We start from the raw sequence: 20,241 nt of genomic DNA on the forward strand, positions 1-20,241 counted from the left end.
TCAACCCCGATTTGCCCCTGGCTGTTCCACCAGTATATGAATGTGTGTGAATGTTAGTTTCTATATGAGCACTTAGGCTCAGTGTGTGAATGTGTGTGATTGGTGAATGCAGATGTAGTGTAAAAAGTGCTTTGAGTGATCGAAAAGGCTATATCGCTCTGTTCAAAGCCACCAGACTCCATTGACAAAAACAGTAACTTTACGTCTCTGGGATACGGTTGCCTCGATCGCTTAGTTTGTTTGTCTTACTGTGTGACTTTAAATCAGACACACAGTAACACATACAAACAGAAACACCAACATCACACAAAAACACAAACTAACCAACGAGGCAGCGGTAGACCAGCCAAGTTCTCCAGTGTTCTGTGAGGTAAAATTACTGTTTTTGTCAATGGAGTCTGGTGGTTTTGAACGGCGCAGACACTTGTATTAACAATCTGAGCCTGTCAGCAGCACAAACAAGCTTTTAGAGGACTTTGATGGGGCACAATTGCCTGCAAGGATTACAAAGAAATAAGGTCCGGGTTGAAAAATACCTAAGTTGCTCTGTTAAAACAGAGCCTGGGCATCAGAGTCAGATGAACCTGTACAGTAGATAACATATTGCAGTACATATTAAAGTGGTACAGGCTACAACAGCAGCCCTGGTACATCATATTACATTATGTAACAGACATGTATCTGTGGAGTCCTGCAACTAAATTTGTATTCATTTCCACAAATCACAAAGTTCATACAGTGTTGCAGCACAGAATGCTGTCAGTTATTATTATTATTTTGGCATTTAATGCCTTTATTAGATAGTGATAATAGAGAGAAACTGGAGGCCTTTGGCTCCTGCCAGGCCATTATTGTAAATAATTAACTTGCCTGGTAAAATAAAGGTATAATAAAAAATATGACAGGAAAAGAGAGAATGAGAGATAATCCAGATCCCTTGATGGGTTGAAGATGGGACATTGTGGATCACGTTTAGCGTCTTAAACACTTAGCCATCGGACGCCCCGACTGCTGTCAATTATTTATATGAAGAGTTGTGCATGTCTACATGCATTGCCACCAATAAGGACACGGGGGTGTCAGAGGCGTCGCATTTTATCACAGAGCTTTGCAGCCCAATAACAAGTACTGCATGGTTTAAGTAGTAGTAAGTTGTTGAGAATATCTGACTCAGACTAATCAGCTTTGATGCATGACATCAGGCATGCACCAGCCACTACAAATATTCTTTCATTAAACATTAATAAGCATTTTAATAACGATAACAAAAAACACAGATCTGTTCCAGTGAGGCAAATGAGGACAAGGCAAGGCTTTGCCTCATTTAACTTGAACCCAGATCTGTGAGCCACTGCTAGGGCCTTAAGAAATCCGTTTTCTGTTTTAATTTTTCTGAATTCTATTTTACAATTTAAGCATCATCAGAAAGAGTGTGAGATCATGTAGTGGATGAAAACAGTTTCAAAAATTCAATTGAGAAAATATTACAAATTGAAATCAATATCAATGAATTTGCAAATACACATATGGAAATATTCAAATGCATGGGCAATTATTTATGTAGGCAATTCACAATAAATGTATTGTAACATCAGGATATACACTATAATATAGCATACTACTATACTATAATATACTAAAAATACAATAATACTATTTAATAGGGGACAATTCACAATGAATGCATCGTTGCAGTACGTACTGTGCACTGTCCCCTAATAAATATGTTATTACTTGACTACTGACACTTTCTATATGCTTCAACACTTCACAGTAAAAAGTTGGTCTGACGGAGGCTAATCTCACGAGGGCAGCGCTCCTCCTTATTTACAAAGCTTGGCCGGATGCAGCTTTTCCCCCTTTTGCCACGAAGTCTACGAGTTTGCGTTCTGCATCTGATGATGTGGTAGCACTTCTGAGAGTTTGTTGAAGTGATGAGCTCTTGTTAGCACACTTACTCTTTGATATGACTGTGTGTGTGTGTGTGTGTTTGAGGCGTTGAGAGAGCGGAGGACAGCAGCAACGCCATGAATGGCACCAAAACACAGCAGCAGAGATTTTTCAGCTTGTTTGACCTAAGTATTGTGAAAAAAACACTTATAACGCAGGAAAAACACTGAGTTTTATTAATTAGCCAACTTAAAGCTAACTTCACCATGGTCCGTTCTTCCACACTTGCCATTGCTGCAGGGAAGAAATTTATTTAAGAATAAACAAACGTGGAGGAGAGTGAAGCTTACTCAGAACTGGATAATACTGAACAGGAGGAAAAAGACCATGCAAGCTAAAACAAGGAGCTCATACCAAAGAAAGAAGTCTGTTGTGTTGAGAGCCAAGCAACACTACTCCAGCCGTTTCAGCCATGATGTCTGGTCAGGTAACGTTAATTGACTTGCCTATAGACATTCAGCTTTCCTTCTAGTTCACCAAGACATGCTGTTGTTGTGATGTTAGCTATAGCAGCAGGAGAGTTGTATCGACGTCTGGAGCTGCTGTACTGCTCTGGGACCGTCTTGTCCTCGCATGTTTACTTTGAAGCAGCAAGTAGCAACAGTTTGCTAACCCGCAACCTAGCTAACGTTACTTTTCATTACATGTTGGGTTGTTGTTGCTATATCATGGTATTTGTCCTGGTGCTGGATTTCTCTACTATAGCTTTCCCCACCTTTATGATGCAAAGAAAAATCATGAGTTCATAATATTTCATTGAATTTACAAAAAATGTTCTATATTTGGATATCTATCCAAATTATTGGGATATGAAATTACCTATATCAGGACTGATATTGTTGTATGATTGTCATATCGCACAGCCCTACCTATAAACATATTTCCCAGCTGGTCTTCTTGCTGTGTTCCTTCATTCCCACAAAACAAAAGACAATGACATAACAATTAAAGAGGTGGTATTACGCTCATTTTCAGGTTCAAAATCGTAATTAGGAGTTGTACCAGAACAGGTTTACATGGTTTAATTTTCAAAAAACACTATATTTTTCTCATACTGCACATTGCTGCAGCTCCTCTTTTGAGCTACAGAGTGATGCATCTTACTTGTACAAAATCTTTGTTGCACATGCGCAGTTCCTAGGTAAGGACTACTAGCCAATCAGAAGCAGAGAAGGGCGGGTCATAAGAAACAAGGTAGTGTGATCCAAATCAAAGCCGCTTCAGACTGCGACCGTAACCTAGCAGATGGTATAAGTTACTCACAAGTCCACAACCACACAACATCATTGTTCCACATCTTAACGTCAGGAGGACTAAACGAAAAATGCTTCCACAGCGCAAATCGATACTCGACTCTACTCGGCGCTGCTCCGTTTTCTATTGCAGATAGCACCCAGACATAGTATGTAGCTGGTCGTCATAGCGACGCCACACACAACTGCTGCAATGTAATGTTCAATGTGACGCACACACCAGCGATCCACACAGCTTTCTCTTTTTTAAGTTAAAACGTTCCAACATTCCTCAGAATGTAAAGACAGATAAGCGGTATGAAAAGCTTCCAGCTGTGTTTTCCTCTGCCGTTGTTGCTGCAGCGGTCTGTGTGACGGCGGGAGCAGAGGGCTCTGTGAGCGGGCGGCCGGGCGGCCGGCGTCACACGCTCCTCCCGCGGGTTGGCGCAGGCTTAACCCCGCAGCCACTCGCGCAGCTCCTCAACTCCCAAAATATTCAAGCACGTTTTTGTTCTGCCATCCCTTCTCGTAAAACTGTCAATATTGGAAATCTACACAGCTGATTTCTCACCTCAAAACTTCTCAGAAGTGGATTTAGTGATGGAATTCCATACGGAAACTGTAAAATATAAAACTTTCTGTTGCTGGCCTCTGTCTGGTGCAGCAATGATGATGCAGTGAATAGTGAATATTCTCTCTGACCAATCAGCCGTCTGTCTGTTTTCACGTTACATTTTAGTATCCCTCACCTCGCTTGGAACCTCGACGGAGGTGAGGTGATACGAAAAAAGTACCTGGAAGCAGGTACGGGTGCAACATTTCTACAATGGAAAACCAAACAAAGGCGAGTCGAGCCAAAGGGCCTCCGCTCAGACTAGCTTGGTTTGAGGGCGTGGCTGACCCCGCTAGCCGCTTGGCAAGCTTTATGGCGCGTTTTCATTGTGACGTCACAAGTAAAGGAAGTGAAGGGCTGGACTACAAACGAGCTGTTTTCAGTTCAGAGCAGAGTTTTCTGTGGGAGATGGGAACTCCCTTTGGGCTGGACTTTGGGCTTTTTCACCCAGCAAACCTGTTACATGCACAAAAAAAGAGATAACTCAATAAAAGGAGAGGGAAAAAGCCAAAAAGCAGAATACCACCTCTTTAAGTCCAGTTGAACAAAATATGACATAATACTAGCTGATCTAGCACCCGGGTCCAAATCTTTCCTTGAACATCAGATCACAGTCCACACACACTGGCTAACTTAGCTATTCAGTATTATTTACATCATTCATTCTGCCTGTCTGTGGAGTAGAACCTATTATGTTATTGTGGGAGGACTTGAATTATATTTCAATAAATAAAATCTAAAATTCAAGTGCAACTGAGTTATTTTCATCTTTTTGTGTTCAGTCGGTAAAACAGAGTTTTAAAGATTCTCTACAAACTTGTGTTTGGTAATGTTGCAGAGCAAGCTAGCTTCTTCTCATGAGCAGCGTAGATTATGATCAATGATCAGGTGGCCAACAGAGCCAGCACTGACATACTATTTGTTGCAATTTGTTGTTCTAGGAATTCACTACACTTCAGAGTACTTTTGGATCATGACCCACTGGTTGGAAACCACTGGAATAGATTAATACTGTGAATGAAAGCAGGAGTACTCCAACAAAGTGATATCTTATGTGTGTGTAGTGGTGAAACTGTGTCTGCTTAAACACTGATTGTTCAGCACAGACAGCATACTTACACTCTGTCCCTCAGCTCAGTGTCCCCGACTGACTGACCACAGCTGCCAAACAAAGCTTCAGGTCCCACTGACAGGGGGCCGCTATTCAGACTAGAGCAGCCAGATTTCTGAGCATTCAAGTTCAGGCTTAAACAGTGCTGATGGAAAACTGTCACACACATGCATTAAAAGCATCAACAAATCACCACTCAACGCCAACACGTGCTGACAAACACAGCGCCACTGCAACATGTTGGCATACACACACACACCACAATCATGATAAACTAACTAAACACATCCGACCTCTCACACATAGCTACGATAAGACATTCACACGCAAGAAAGAGTATCAACACACAGACTACATGACAGTAGAGTCACACACACTTTAAGGCTACACTGTGAAGTAAGGGGGAGGGGAGTTTACACTTGTTTTTAGCAATGAATAGTGTGTGTGTGTGTTTACTGACTCTTGTTCTTACGCAGCAGGGCAGAGGTGATCCAGGGTTCTGATTGGACCATCCTGCAAGAGGGCACAGTCTTGTCCTCCACGGATGATGACGTGATCACCATGGAAATGCTTGGCAATTGTTCAATCCAGCAGGGAAATACTGTCAATCACAATGCTTTGACAGGTGCAAGGAGCTTGTGGGGGTTAGGTATCTGTCATCAGACGTGTTTTTAAATCCCAGAGTTTGCTTCAACTGTCTACATCCAACTAAATCAATGAGTCTTGAAAAATGTTGGGAAACCAACCAACCAATCAAAAGGCACCTTCTTCTCTGGCTTCTTTCTTTTTAAAAGTGTTTGTGACTGTGGTTTCTAAGGCAACCAACTGGTGTACAGGCAACTTGTCTCTCTGAAGTAAAAATATATAAAGGATGTAATCTCTGTGGAGATACACTATAGATATAGATTTCTCATTCAACATATACTCTGTTTGTCTGTGGGTCTGGGAAATGGGGGAAATAGAATATTTGGTTAGTCAAGTTAGCTTTTTGTTCCGTTAGTTTCGGCAGTTTCATGCATTCTTTCTGTGTGCTGGAGGTTTGTACCGCTCCAGATTGCTGATGATAGATATTAAGAAGTCAAAGTAGGCCTTTCTTCTATTACAGTATGTCAACAAGTGGCTACTCTGTTTAAGAGTTTGAGCTAAAGGTCCAAAAGGTAAAAGGCATCGACTCTACTTCCTTGTGTTTTGTTCACTTAGTCCAGGGCAGGTTTAACCAAAAGTACACAGCCAGTAGTTCTTCAGACATCTTAGAAATAATCCAGTAAAGGGTTTGTGTGTCCAGTGCAGCCTTAACCAGTACGATACAGTGCAGCTAGTATTCCCAGATTACTTAGATGCCACGGTCCATATGGTTCCAAGTGATCTCTTATTACTCAGCAAAATAAATTCATCCAATGTTTATTATTCTTCGTGACTACTTGGAAAACACATTAACTAGCTGTAAGTCAAGTCTGTGCTACCCAGGCTCGCTCAGCATACTGCCAGACGGACTGAGCGAGGTTGTTTGGTAGAAGGGGTGGAAGAGAAGGACGTGGAGGGGAGTTGGGTTTCCAGCTGCCTGCTTTTACCCCATCCCTTACGCTAAAAATAGCTCCAATTACTGGCGCTTTCTGGGGGGACTCGTCACTGGACAGAGTGGGGCAGTGCAGAAGGATGTTATCACTCAGATGAATCCAGTGTCACATTCACAGAGCCTGTACAGCCAGCAGGCACTCAGCTCCCCTCCACCCGCCTACAGCAGAGGGTGAAAAGGAGCCCCTATTAAAAGCCAGACAATAATGTAATCCCCATACACTATACAGGACGCTTCCGTGACAGGCTGTTGCACAAACACATGTAAACAAACCAGTCCACCTCAACGTGTTGCTTTCACAGAGCAGAGACGTCTAGTTCCAGAGAAAGTTCCTATAAATGGTTATCCACACTCACGGGCAGCAGGACTGTTAGCAGGAACAAGCAGGGACACTGTACACTATGTGCACATTTTTCCCTGGGGGGAAATCAAAAGTTTAGATTCAAAATGTCCCCGTGATGAAAAACGCGTAGGACAAGCCGCTGAGGGCTCCTTTTATACTTCCAAACTCCGATGTTTTCTAATGTTTACCAAAGCATAATTCGATGCCGGAAGAAGTCAGCCTCGGGTAATCACACAAGTAAAATCACAAACAACGTCTGAACTGCAACGAACCAAAGTCTCGACGGAAGGAAACTGAATCCAGTGAAGTGCATGAGCTTGCCGTCGGAAGCTTTGATCACTACTTGACGCGCCTCTTGTTCCGTCTGCTTCCGCTCTTTTTTTCTCCCGCTTAATGTCCTCCTTTACTTGTCCTTCTCATAACTGAGGGAGACTTGGTATTCCTCCAAGGTGGAAACCTTCACAAGTGCGATTTCAACTTGCTTCTCGCCCGTTTCCCTTTCCGTGCTTCTCCGTTAGACGGAATCTATGCTCTTCTCCCACACTGCTCCCCCACCCTGCCAAAGGGACTATACCATATGGCTGTGGCAGGGGTCGGGCGCAGCCTTGCATAGTACTGGTCAGGACAGATACATATAAAGGATACGAAAACATGAAATTAGCCAGATTTCACAAGGATTTTCACATCAACCAGCACTAAGACAACGAGTGATTCTATGGAACGTTATGAACAACCCGAGTGAGTTAGCAGGACAGTAACCTTCCATCTGACCATAGTGGTCTGTTCCAAGCAGACCTCTCCTGTCCTGTCCATTTATAGTAACAGTGGGATATATATACTGGAACTTTATATACACGCATACATAGACAACCTTTACTTTAACCCTTAATATAATTATAAGGATAAAACACGGTTTATTATAACCACTTCCTACAGGGCTACAAACAATACATTACATTCTAAATTAAATCCAGTTTAGGAGCTTAAAAAATATTGTGGCCTGCTTACACCAAGTTCTGATAAATGTCATTAAAATGTGCACGTTTCCCCCATCACAACAAATGAATGTCTTCATACATAGGCTGCCACAGAACTGCAACAACTTGTTATTCAAAAAAACTCGTTTTCAGCGGACCAAGTTTAACACCGTAGATACAAACGTAGATTATGACCGTTTTTAAAATAATAACATTATATAATATATAATGTAACACATGTGACTCAGGCATATATGACAGACCTGCATTGAAAATGAGCGGACAACTAGGTTTTATTATTGCTACCATGTAACACATAAAGGCTCATTTTGTTTATTCATCTTTCAACATGATTCAACTTCTCTGTTCCCCCTCTCAGCAGGCACTCTCTACGGGCTCTGTTGCTACCCAACGCGATGGCAGCTACAATGTAATTGGCTACGTGAAGTCCCATCCCTGGCTGTAATTGGATAGCGGATGGGTCTGTGGGCGGGGCGGTCAGCTTAGATTCCCAGTGTCTCTTCAAACAGCGCAAGGCAGGAATGACGCGGAAATAGTTTGAAGATGTCAGGTAGAAATGGAAAGAGGGAGGGGGTGACCGTGGGGGTGTGAAAAAGCTTCTATAAGCACATGGTCACTGAGTGACTCTACAGCTGAGATGTGTGACTTAACCCAGCCAAAGCTAAAAGTTGTTACTGTTGCTATCTGAGCATTCTGGCTAAATCAGGCACAATGCTGCCTGGGAACAGCTCAGTGTCATAAAGCAGCTGACAGCCCCTCACGAAGATTCACCCTCAAATGCAACACTGCACTAAGAAATGTGTGTCACTTGAGTTCTTTTTCCTTTTATTGATTTGAATGTTTAACCTATGCAGATTAATCAGTCAGTAACACATAATGAAAAAGAGATGTGAAAGTCAACTTAAGGTTGCTCACTGTGGTTACTGATAATCCTGTACTTCTGCACATCAGACACTGGGAACAGCACTGAAACAGCAGTACACTTTCAGCAAGACATGTTCTGATATTGTCTTGACTTTGTGTCTTCTGCAATTTACATCTTAATTGCTATATTGTCATATTGATTTGAACTATGCTTTAAGCAGTCCCCATTGTTTGTTATTTTGAGGTAATTGTAGTAAATAAAGATTAAGATATACTTTATTATATCTATATCTATATAGATATATATTATATTATATATTAAATGTGCCATAATACATTAATACTGTACTTAAAGCTGTATAATGGCAAGTTGCTGAAATAACAAATTTGGTTCAAATTGAGCTAAGATATACCTTTATTAATCCCCCATAACTGAAATTCAAGTGGTACAACAGCACATAGGGATGTACAATAAAATAAAAGTATAATAAGTTAACATTCTTATGTAGATTTAAAAATAATTTACACACAGTATACACTTTATAAAATCAATACAATAACCAATTAAAATAGTAACAATTATAATAACATTTCGAAATCTTTCATTTATTTCTAAATACATTTAGTTTGCGAAACTGAGTTAAATTCCGAGGCACACCTCAGCAAGTGTAGTTAGTGTATTCTGAATTAGTATTGTCCTTTTGACTCCACTTCCTGCAGCTTTCCTTGGTCATCTGCTCAAGTTCCAGGCTCCAGAACCCATGTTTCAAATCACTGCACTCCCACACACTGAAAAACAGCTGACCAGTCACAGTTAAAATAAGATAGCATAGCCTAATAACATATTATAATAACAGAGCTTGCATTAAAATGATCTTTCTCAAAGATTAGTCATAAACCAGCAGGAGGTAATATTACAGAATGTAAGCAAAGTTTGTTGATGTTGAAATCACATGCAGAGGTGATCTGCTTCAAAATGCCTAATGCCCAGCTCAGGGTGACTGGGTCTGAGTGGGAGCCAGGAGCAAGTTGCAAAGGAGAAGTGCATGCCACTCACACCACAGGAAGACAAAGGACAGTGTCACATAATTAGTGATACTTTATGTGCAATTGCCACCCTAGGGGCTCCACTATGATCCAAATGAAACTTAATGTTTTTTGTTTTTTTGTTTTGTGTTGAAGAGGGTTTAAATACAGTGCTGGGTACAAATGCCAGTACATTCACTGGATCTTGAGGTCTGATCATCCGTACAAAACAATAACTAGATTTTTTTTTTTTTTTTATTACAGAGGAAAAAATAGTTGTTCCCTAAACCAAACAAGTGTGCTGAATGGAATTCATATGACAGTGCCTGCTACATCATGTTTACCCAAACTGTTTAGATGCAACTGTTGATTTCACAACAAAATGTGAAAATTAGACAACGACAACATATCATCTATAGCATCTAGTGGCCTGATATGAGCCTGATATGGGTCTATCAGACATATCAGAAAACATTTTTACAGAACATATAATGCAGAAAATGATGGTTGGAGTGATTTAGAAATGGTGTCATCATGCAGTTTGTCCAGCAGAGCGCGCTCTGACTCCATGCTTTCTAATCCTCTCCGTCAGCACTGTCTGCAGCACATGTGGCAGAGTGCATCACAGCTGAGCAGACAGTGGTGCCCACAGAGTAAAGCAGGGTCTTCAAGGTAAATTGCTAGCTAGTTTGTGAAAAACATAATGAAAAGTTACAAAACATTTTCTTTTTTCAATTAAACTAATCTGTTAAGTCCCTGACAGCCCACCATGCTCATCACATCTGTTTGCTACATTAGCTGGTTAAAGCTTTTCAGTCCAGTCAGTAATGTAGCAGATTGAAAGGTGGGCATCTCTTCCCAATCATTCTACAGCTCAGCACAGGACTGTGCGGTTGTGGATTGAGTCTGTTGAGTGTTGATTTCACGCTACGTTATTACCTAGTTGGTGGCAATGCTGGAAAGTAATTAGGCAATGTCCCCATATTTTACTCTCCGTGACAACAAGCTTCCCATACTATGCAAAATGTTTTGATAAGCAAGAAAAAAAGAGTTTCTGATTGGCATTCAATCCATAAAAATAATGGTTTGGAATCAGAACAAAGCAGTAGCATGAATCTAGAAGAGAGCAGTGGTGGAATGTAACTGAGTACATTTACTCAAGTAGGCTACTGTACTTCGTACAATTTAGAGTTACTTGAGTATTTCCATAGCATTTTCGACTACTTTATTATTCTGCTCCACTACATTTCAGAGGGAAAAAAAACTTACTTTTTACTGTTCCGATCGTAAAATATAGGATCAGTTTAAATGAACTATTATCTTTACATTTTAAAATGCCAAGATTTAAATAAAATGTCCGACATTAAAAAATATTTAACTTGCATATTATTTAATTAAGTTAAAGCCATATTAGTGCAAAATCTGTGCACAATCCACAATGAAAATTCTATTTTCATTCCAGACAAAAAATAAATAAAACTGTGAAAACTGATCTAGAACTGACACTTTGAAGACACATTTAAAAAAATCTAACACATTGTTTAGGCCAAAAAAAACGCCATTTCACCTGTGCATGCATTTTGATTTTAGGTTATAATTTTATTGCATGCTTTCACATACACAGGAAGCAACAAGGTGGCTGGGCACACAAATACAGAAACACAAGGAACCAAAGCTTAACTTTACTCTCAGTCAGCTTTTCACTAGCCTACTGTGTGCATGTCTATTTCACTGAGGAGAAACATGGGAGTGTTTCATCATGCCATGCATACCCCACAATTATCTCAGCTCCACAATTACAGACAGATGAGCAACAGGTGAACAAGTATGTGTGGGTGCTGGGGATGACATTCATATTGTACAAACACATACAATGGCTGACCTATATAACTATTTTATAGTTTTTCTGCTAGTTATAAAGGGGGTTCATTCACTAAAAAGATTATATTAACTTATCCACAAAATGCCCTTGAGCACAAATTATAAAAAAAATAAAAAATAGAACCTCCACGGTGGAAAGACGGTGCAACATTTTGTAGTTGAGAAAACATTTAGTGAATATTTTAGCACCTATCAAACAGCTTTATGAGACAATATATATGTTGACTCCATTCCCTGCATATAAATCAGATTTCATTCAAGAGTTACCAGTTGTCAAAACACAGCAAAAATTATTCCAAATAATTGTTCATTCATGTTTAAAATATGGATAGTAAAGTTTCTAAATCAAGTTGTCTTTCTGAGTTTTTGCCTTTATATTTTTGTTGAGCAAAAATGTTTTATTTTGCAGCAGTTTATTGTCATCCTAATATGGAATAGCTTTGTTAAAATAGCTTTATTAAAAGGTTTTGTTTTAAATCCTAAATATTTGATTTTAGCTTTTTGAAGATAATAAAGATCATTCTGACTGCGTTTAAACCTAATTATAATCTCAAAACCGTCAGTACCTTGATATTGATTGCATTGGCAGAAACAGGCTGTGGAATTAAATACAGCCATTTCCTGTTGTCTGCTTAGCCTATTTTCCTTCTCTATCTGTTGATAGTTCTGAAACACATTGCTATGGCTATATTAGTGAATATATGAAAAAACGTTAGTAATTCCCTTTACAGTTACTGACTGGCTTCCATTAAATCACTTTCAACTGCACTAACAACCAGACAGCGGAGATTACAACGGTAGTGCGAGGAGGCAAGCAGACTCTGAGACTCACGTGCCTTGCAGCAAAATTCCACCCGGCAACTATACACTGTACCATGGCAACAGCCCTGCCATTGGTCCCTGGTGCGTTTTCAAATGACCAATGGGATAGCCAGCCGCGGGTGATGCTTGTTGCTAGGTAAACATGATGCAGAGGAAAGATAGAGGAGCAGAATTACCATGCTGCTACTGCAGGGTGCTTTCAGCAAGGAGTGGAGGAGCACTTCACACCCCGAGATACCCTTTTCACTTGGCGGTGCCAGAGAGACAAAAACAAAACCAAGCAGGAATGACACAGGCAAAGAGGGATCAAATATAGACCGTGTTCAAGCCTGTGGGAATGGCGCTGCCAATGTTCTGTTCCACAAGCTCAAATGCCATTAATGTACATTAAAGCTAGTCAGTAGAGAAAGTTGGTTTCAAAATCAAATGAGCAACCCATTTGCCATTACTTTCATCAAAAAACTTGAAATGATTAACTGACTCACTCAATTTCAAATTAATTTTGAGAACTACTCTACCTTCCCACTATAACTGAGTGAACACAGGTCAAAAAGAGCCTACATATGTTAATAAAAAATAATTCTATTAACAATGGACCGAAATACTTTAAATCATTTTATGCATAATTACATATAGTTGTGGTAAATTATTGCAGTTAGTTAGCAGCATTAGTCAGCTATAAGACATTGTGCAATCAGCCTGGCAGCCTTCATGATACACAGTACACTGTATGACAGTACTGCCATATATGCTCATATGACCTGCCTTTGTAGCACTGTTGGCAATGATGATTAAGTTACTTCAAAGTGCCTGTCCATGAACTGTTTGTGTCTAATAATTGTTTACATAAGAAAATCTCCTATCCAGACCACAAACTATTAATTAATTAATAAATATTCTGTTTCAACTGTAGGTTAGTTTCTCAATCTTAACTGCCGATGATCTCATTTCAAGATCTTACAATTCTCACGACCCCAGCAATGAATACTCAGGCTGTCATGTTCATTTGAGTATTAAATGAAAAACATTTAATACTCAAACAAAAAGTATTAAATTTATATTGGCTTGTTAAAAGTCTACACATATAAATAATTTAATTTTTGATCTATCTCTATATACATGTGTACACACACACACACACACACACACACACGTGTAAGTGAAATCCATGTATTATCTTTTTAATTCAAATGTCACTTCCTGTGGACAGCAGCAAGCAAGTCCACTTACACCCTCCTGCTAAACATCCTCAGTGATCAATGAAAATGAGTGGCTAGTGACGCCAAATGGATCAAAGCAGACGTGGCTGTCTACAGTGGGAGCACAGTGCAGAGGAAACTGGCCATTCCAGTGTTAGAATGTAACTATAAGTACATTTTCTCATGTATAGTATTCTGTTTCAACACTGAGGCACTTGCACTTCCTTGAGTATTTAATTTTTTGTTACACTATATCTCTACATCACTACATTTCAAAGAATTATATTATCCTTTTAAACCCTAACCCAACCCTAAAGGAGGCAGTGTTCGTCACAAAAGTGCTTGTCATATGGCATTGGAAGGCGCCCTCCCTCCTCCCCTCAAAAAATTTCCCTTTACTTTTTAAGGCAATGCAAGTTTATTTGTTAAATCAGTTATTCGTACATAAAGGTAAGTCCTTTACATACTGCAATAAAACATAGAAAAACAGAAATATTCAATATTCAAGTATACAATTCATGATGGTACAATTTAAATGCTAGCCTCGATTATATTTAGTTTGTTACTTTTCTTGAGTAAAGTTTTGAATGCTTGTCATGATTCTTAATTCCTGCCAATACCAGTGCTTTTAACTATCATTCTGGACTTTCCCCAGAAACAAAAATGACAAAAATACTGAGGGGAAAGTCACAGTAGTACTCTCTAAGCACTTACTGGGGTGGAGAGGGGTGTTCGTATGAACTGATTTCTGGTAGGCTTTTTATGTGAAACATCTGCAGTACAAGGGTCCAAAATTAACTGTATACTTGTACTTGGTATATCTGCCAATGGCTGGTAAACTGAAGAAATGTACTAGACAAAATATTTTTCAACCGGCCAAGAAACTGTACTACATACACTTACATAAATTGACTTTTTTAAAGGGAACTATGATAATAAATATTTCAGACGCTTTTGTAAGGAGGATAGAATGTTCAATTCAGTTTTATTTATATAGCTCTAACCATAACAGAAGATATCTCAGGACACTTGTCATATAGATCAGGTCTAGACTGAACTGATACACACACAAACACACAGTTGTTGTACTGGGAAATGCTGCATTGGTGGAAGTCTTGACACAGAGAATGTGGGCTTTTGAGTTTTCGTGGTCTTTAATTGATTCTATTTTCATGCAATGACTTCCGACCATAAACAAACAGGTCCTGTTTGTCGAGTACCTGTGTCAAATGCTACAGCTCATTGTACTGGCATTGCTGTCATAAAAGAGCCAATCTCTTCTCACCCACTTATCTACGAAGCACCACTTTTCTTTTAAATGTACCTCCACCATGCGCTTCATTTTTCCTTGCAGGGTGATCGACTCTGGCAATGGGCCACCACATACGAAATTCTACTCTGTGGTCCCTGGCTCGATAAGCAGTGGAAATGCGATACAATTATTGACACAATTGTCATATGATGCAGGCTGCCACAAGGTGGCAGAGTTGATGCAAAACAAAATGTGGTCAATCAACTTAGTGATGAGAGTTTGCAGTAAGTAGGCCTATTTCAGCAACCAGCCAGTGGCGGCTGACCTCATTTATTTTATTCACATTTGGCAAGTGGTGGGTGCTAATTTTGGACCCTGGCAGTGTCAAGTTTTATTGAGACAGCCTAACACTCAATGAAAAAACATCAAAGTTGATGCGATTGATATAAATGATTGAGTGACAACAGTTTTAAAAAGAAAAACATATATGCATTTTCTGTGGGCTTTGTAGTTACACATGTTTTGAAAATGTCAGGCCAGAGATTGCACACAAATAAACAATTTAAGCTGTGTTTTTAGCCAGGAAATTGATTTGAAAATTTGCCAAAGTATGCCAAATTAATGACATTTGAAGTTGACACAACATTGATCATAACACCAGCAAATAATTTAGGATATACTTTCTGCACCACTTGGCCAGATAACATAGAACTGTGTGCTTCGTGAATTATTTTAAGTAAAGTATATTTAGTCATGCTACTGTGAGCCTAACATGTCGGTATGTCAAACATTCAGTGACAGTCTGTCCACCACTTTGGTACAAACTGAAATATCTCAACAGTTATTGGTTGCATTGCCATAAAGTGTTGTTGTCCTGTGTGGAAGCATAGGTATATCCTGTGCCAGTTACATTTAACCCATGCAGCACTCCATAGTGTTTCACGTCATGCGCACAGACAGTAACAACTATTCACTCACACAAACACACGCAGCGTGGTCAGCAGCGTGGAAGTTGTTCACCGTGAGTGAAGAAGACACAATGCTAACGATTTGCAATACCTGTAACGCAAAAATAAGCCGTTTCCCCACACAGACTTTACTTGGGCTGACAATTTTAGCACTTCCGAGAAACACAGAAAGAGATGTTATCTGGTATTACATTAGTGAACACACCTGTTGGTGCCAATTCAGTACTAGGGTGGTCTTGGACTTTTTAATAGGCCCCATCATTTACAACTAGCCTCCTCCGCACGGCTAACCTGCTGCTGTGATAACAGAATTGTGGGTGAAAAATTCTAAATGCAACTCTATAAAACTGCTGACGAAGAAAGTCAACAGAGCAGAAAAGGGAGAGAGTAACAGAGAGAGGCCGGTTAAGAGTGTGTCTAAAGGGAAAAGCACAGTGAGCAGATTAAAGTAGTTTGTCAGTAAACACTAATGTAAGGTGGAGAATTAAGTAGAATTAGCCTATAGGAAATAACCTACTAGAAATAGGGTAATGTATTCAGATCTAATATACAAATACAGTGTTTGCCACAGGATTTTGAGAGACTATGGTGGGTGCACATCAACCCTCTAGGGGGGTCCGGGGGCATGCCTACATTCAAGTTCATTCAATAATTTCATAAATTATATTGTATGTTGCGCTCGTATCGTGTACAATTAAGACTTAATAGCCTCTCTTTAGGTAAAACTCTCATACTTTAACACTTAGTAAAGTGAGAAAAGGACAGAATAAAGTCGCTAGCCCTGACTGTCAGCTCGTTCTGCTCCTTTTAACTGCATTTACCATAAAGGCTGTAATACCTGTGCACTCCAAATTTAGTGGCTAGCTTGATCGCGTTCTCACAAATGAGTGACAGTGGATACACTCAGCGCTATTCAAACCCTTAGTTAACAATAACGTAATGACCTCAAAAGAAAAGTGGCTGTCTTGAGTCGAGTCGAGTCGGATGGTGGCCTCACCTGTTTCATTTTGAGATGCCTTTTAGTGAAGTAAGTTCCTGTAACCTACTACAGTTTAAGAAAATGGAAAAGTTATTTAATAGTCAGTGTTTTATGATGAACATACAGCTGAATAGAGCCCAGGAAGAATAGCCAGTGCTTATGCTGGTGCTAATCGGAATCGGCAGGTCAGACCTTTAAAAGAAAGGAAAATTGCACTCTACACTCATTTACAAATTTTTACCCTATCAGCTTTAAACTTACTCATGTCAGTGTCAACTAAAAGCTGAAATGTACAGACGTTGACAAAGTTGTTGTCATTTTAAAAAACAAACTAATGAAACTGGCCTGGACAAAAATGATGGTACCCCGATCTTAATATTTTGTTGCACATCCTTTTGAGGCAGTCACTGCAATCAAGCAATTTCTGTAACTCTCCATGAGACTTCTGCACTTGTCAACAGGTATTCTGACCCACTCCTCATAAGCAAACTGCTCCAACTGTTTCAGGTTCGAGGGGTGTCTTCTCCAGACTGCATGTTTCAGCTACTTCCACAGATTTTCACTAAGATTTAAATCAGGGCTCATAGAAGGCCATTTCAGAATAGTCAAATGTTTTGCTCTTGGGTGTTGGGTACATTCTTGGGTGTTTGTAGCTGTGTATTTTGGGTCATTATCCTGTTGGAGGACACATGACCTGCGGCTGAGACAAAACTTCCTGACACTGGGCAGCACATTTCGCTCCAGAATGCCTTGATAGTCTTTATATTTCATTGTACCCTGTGCAGATTCAAGACACCCTGGGCCAGATGCAGCAAAGCAGCCCCAAAACATGCCATGCCTCCCAGTAGGTACAGTGTTCTTTTCTTTGTATGCTTTATTTTTGCGTCTGCGACCATAGAGCTGGTGTGGCTTGCCAAACAGCTCAAGTTTTATCTCAGCTGTCCAAAGGACATTCTCCCAGAAGCTTTGTGGCTCGTCAATATGCATTTTGGCAAATTCCAGTCTCGCTTTTTTATGATTGACTTTCAACAGTGGTGTCCTCCTCGGTCGTCTTCCATGAAGTCCACTTTGGCTCAAACAGCGACAGATGATGCAATCTGACACGGATGTACCTTGACCTTGGAGTTCATCTCTAATGTCTGTAGAAGTTGTTCTGGGCTCTTTGGTTACTGTTCGTATTATCCGTCTCTTCGATTTTTCATCATCAATTTTCCTCTTGCGGCCACGTCCAGGTAGGTTGGCTACGGTCCCATGGACCTTAAAATTCTGAATAATATGCAACTGTAGTCACAGGAACATCAAGCTGCTTGGAGATAGTCTTCTAGCCTTTACCTTTAACATGCTATTTTCTTTCTAATCTCCTGAGGCAGCTCTCTCATTAGCTTTCTGTGGTCCATGTTCAGTGTGGTCCACAGCATGATACCAAACAGCAGAGTGACTATTTACCCATGTAAAATTGATTACAATAAGATTATAAAGGTCTCATTTGTTGTGTACCAGAAGCCTCTTAGATAAGAGCCGAAACTTCTTTGAGCGTCTTCAGTCAAATTCAGTTGCCTTTGATTTAACCCTCCTTGGATAACAATTACCTTGATGACTAAGAATCGTCTCAGACATCTTACAAAGCATTTTGGGATGAACACCATCAGAATGGTACGGTAGTATGAAAGGATAGCTAGGAAATTTGCAGACTACAGAAACTACCTAAGATGCTGACAGTACAAACTCATACTGAACAGCTTACACGGTGAAAGGCCAAAGAGCTGGAATGATCCTCGAGAAGGAATACCAGCTACTGAATGAGAGAGTGAGACAGATCAACTTCACCATAGAAGCCTTTAACAAAGAGTCTGACAGCTTACTCCAAAAACTGTAAACACATCTGCCCAGAGAAGTACTGGAGAAGGTCACTGATTTCATCAAGAAAGCACTATCTAAATAAGCCAAAAGCAAGGAAAGACAGACAAGGAAATTCCAAAATCTACAGCCAAGAGCCGGCAACACTAAGAAAGCAGAATAACTTACCAGGAGAAAGATAATTCCAGAGAAACAGACAACAATCAGCTCAATCAGAGAAAGATGTCCTAGCCAGAGGATTAAACTTTGCCATCACATCACAGCAGCCACTTGTACTCATCACGGCAACAGAATCAGCCATACAGAAGAATGGTAAAAGGCCTGTGCATGTAGGGCTGGGCGATATGGCTAAAAATGTTATCACAATAAAAACATTTCATAGCATTTGATATCGATAATTATCATGATAAATGTCAAATTCTTTATTTCTTTCAAGTTTAAAGGCAGATTTTGCTCCAGAGTGAAAATTGAAGAAACCAGATGGTTAACTATGTGGTTAAATTTTTCTTTATGGTCAGAATGTGACAAACACTTGATGCCAAACAGTGAATCACTTCACAAATCAGAGGTGGAACATTCAAAACTATTATGATAAAATCTTTTTCAACAAATATGATTAGTTAATCTTTTTTCAGGCCTCTTTTTCTCAACAAAATAAATATTTTTTAATAGAAAAATTAAGTGCTAATTTGTCCGTGATTCAAATGAATTAAATCAAATATTTATTGACGATACATTTGAACATTATATTGTTACCGAGGAAAATTATATTGTGATAATTATCATTATTGTTTTATTGCCCTAATTTCCCCTACCATTTTTCAGCGAGGGCGGGGCTCACCAGCTCATCAACGCACACACACACACACACACACCCCCCATCGAAAATCGAGAAAGGCACACTAGCAAGAGCTCATCACTTGAGCAAACTCTCAGAAGTGAAACCATGTCAGCAGATGAAAAGAAGCAAACTCGTTGTAGACTTTGTGGCTGTGTGGGCAGAGTCAGATATTCCATTAGAAATAATTAAAAAGTTACGTCCGATCAGGCTTAGTATACAAGGAGCGTTGCCCACATGACAGTAGCCTCCTTCAGACCCATGTGTTCAGCAGCATATTAATAACCTGATTGTAGGAAACAATTCACAATACACGTATTACAACAATGCATATTGTGAATTGTCCCTTATTAAATTTTATAGCATTTTAATATCCTCCTGTTGCAGTACATTTATTGTGAATTTCTATGCATATTTGCACGATACATCAAATTTTTTTGATATTGCCTCAAGTTGTAATATTTTCTTGTTGAATTGATGAAATTTTATTCACAACCACAATTGTACACTCTGATGACAAATTGTGCCTAATTTGCAAAACAAGGACTTCATTCAGACAGAAAACAGGGAATTTGGGGAAAAAAACGAATCTGACAAAAGTTAAAATGAATTTCATAGGGCCCTATCCATGGTCTTATTGGCCAATATCTGAATGTAGCATAAAAATGTTGAAAAGGAACGAAGAGGGTGACAAGCCATGTTAGCGCTGTTAGCCATGTTGTTTCTGATACT

The 20,241-nt window shown here is 39.7% G+C and overlaps 1 protein-coding gene across 4 annotated transcripts in view; it reads right to left on the minus strand.

Moving 5' to 3' along the window:
- dyrk1b (dual-specificity tyrosine-(Y)-phosphorylation regulated kinase 1B) overlaps positions 1-20,241 on the minus strand; it is an 80,206-nt gene that overhangs the window by 32,081 nt on the left and 27,884 nt on the right. Inside the window, exon 1 of one of the 4 annotated variants that reach the window (XM_038710334.1) lies at positions 5,379-7,363. The exons of 1 other annotated variant lie outside the window; for it this stretch is intronic. In XM_038710334.1, coding sequence (XP_038566262.1) covers positions 5,379-5,469 — 91 coding nt within the window. In that variant the 5' untranslated portion in view covers positions 5,470-7,363. Of the gene's footprint in view, positions 1-4,914; positions 5,252-5,366; positions 7,364-20,241 lie in introns of those variants that run through there. 2 more of the 4 variants (XM_038710333.1, XM_038710337.1) reach the window with 2 other exon arrangements.

This window comes from Micropterus salmoides, unplaced genomic scaffold (assembly GCF_014851395.1).
Source record: "Micropterus salmoides isolate LMB-PRFRI ecotype aquatic unplaced genomic scaffold, ASM1485139v1 Ms_hic_scaffold_11, whole genome shotgun sequence".
NCBI lineage: Eukaryota > Metazoa > Chordata > Actinopteri > Centrarchiformes > Centrarchidae > Micropterus > Micropterus salmoides.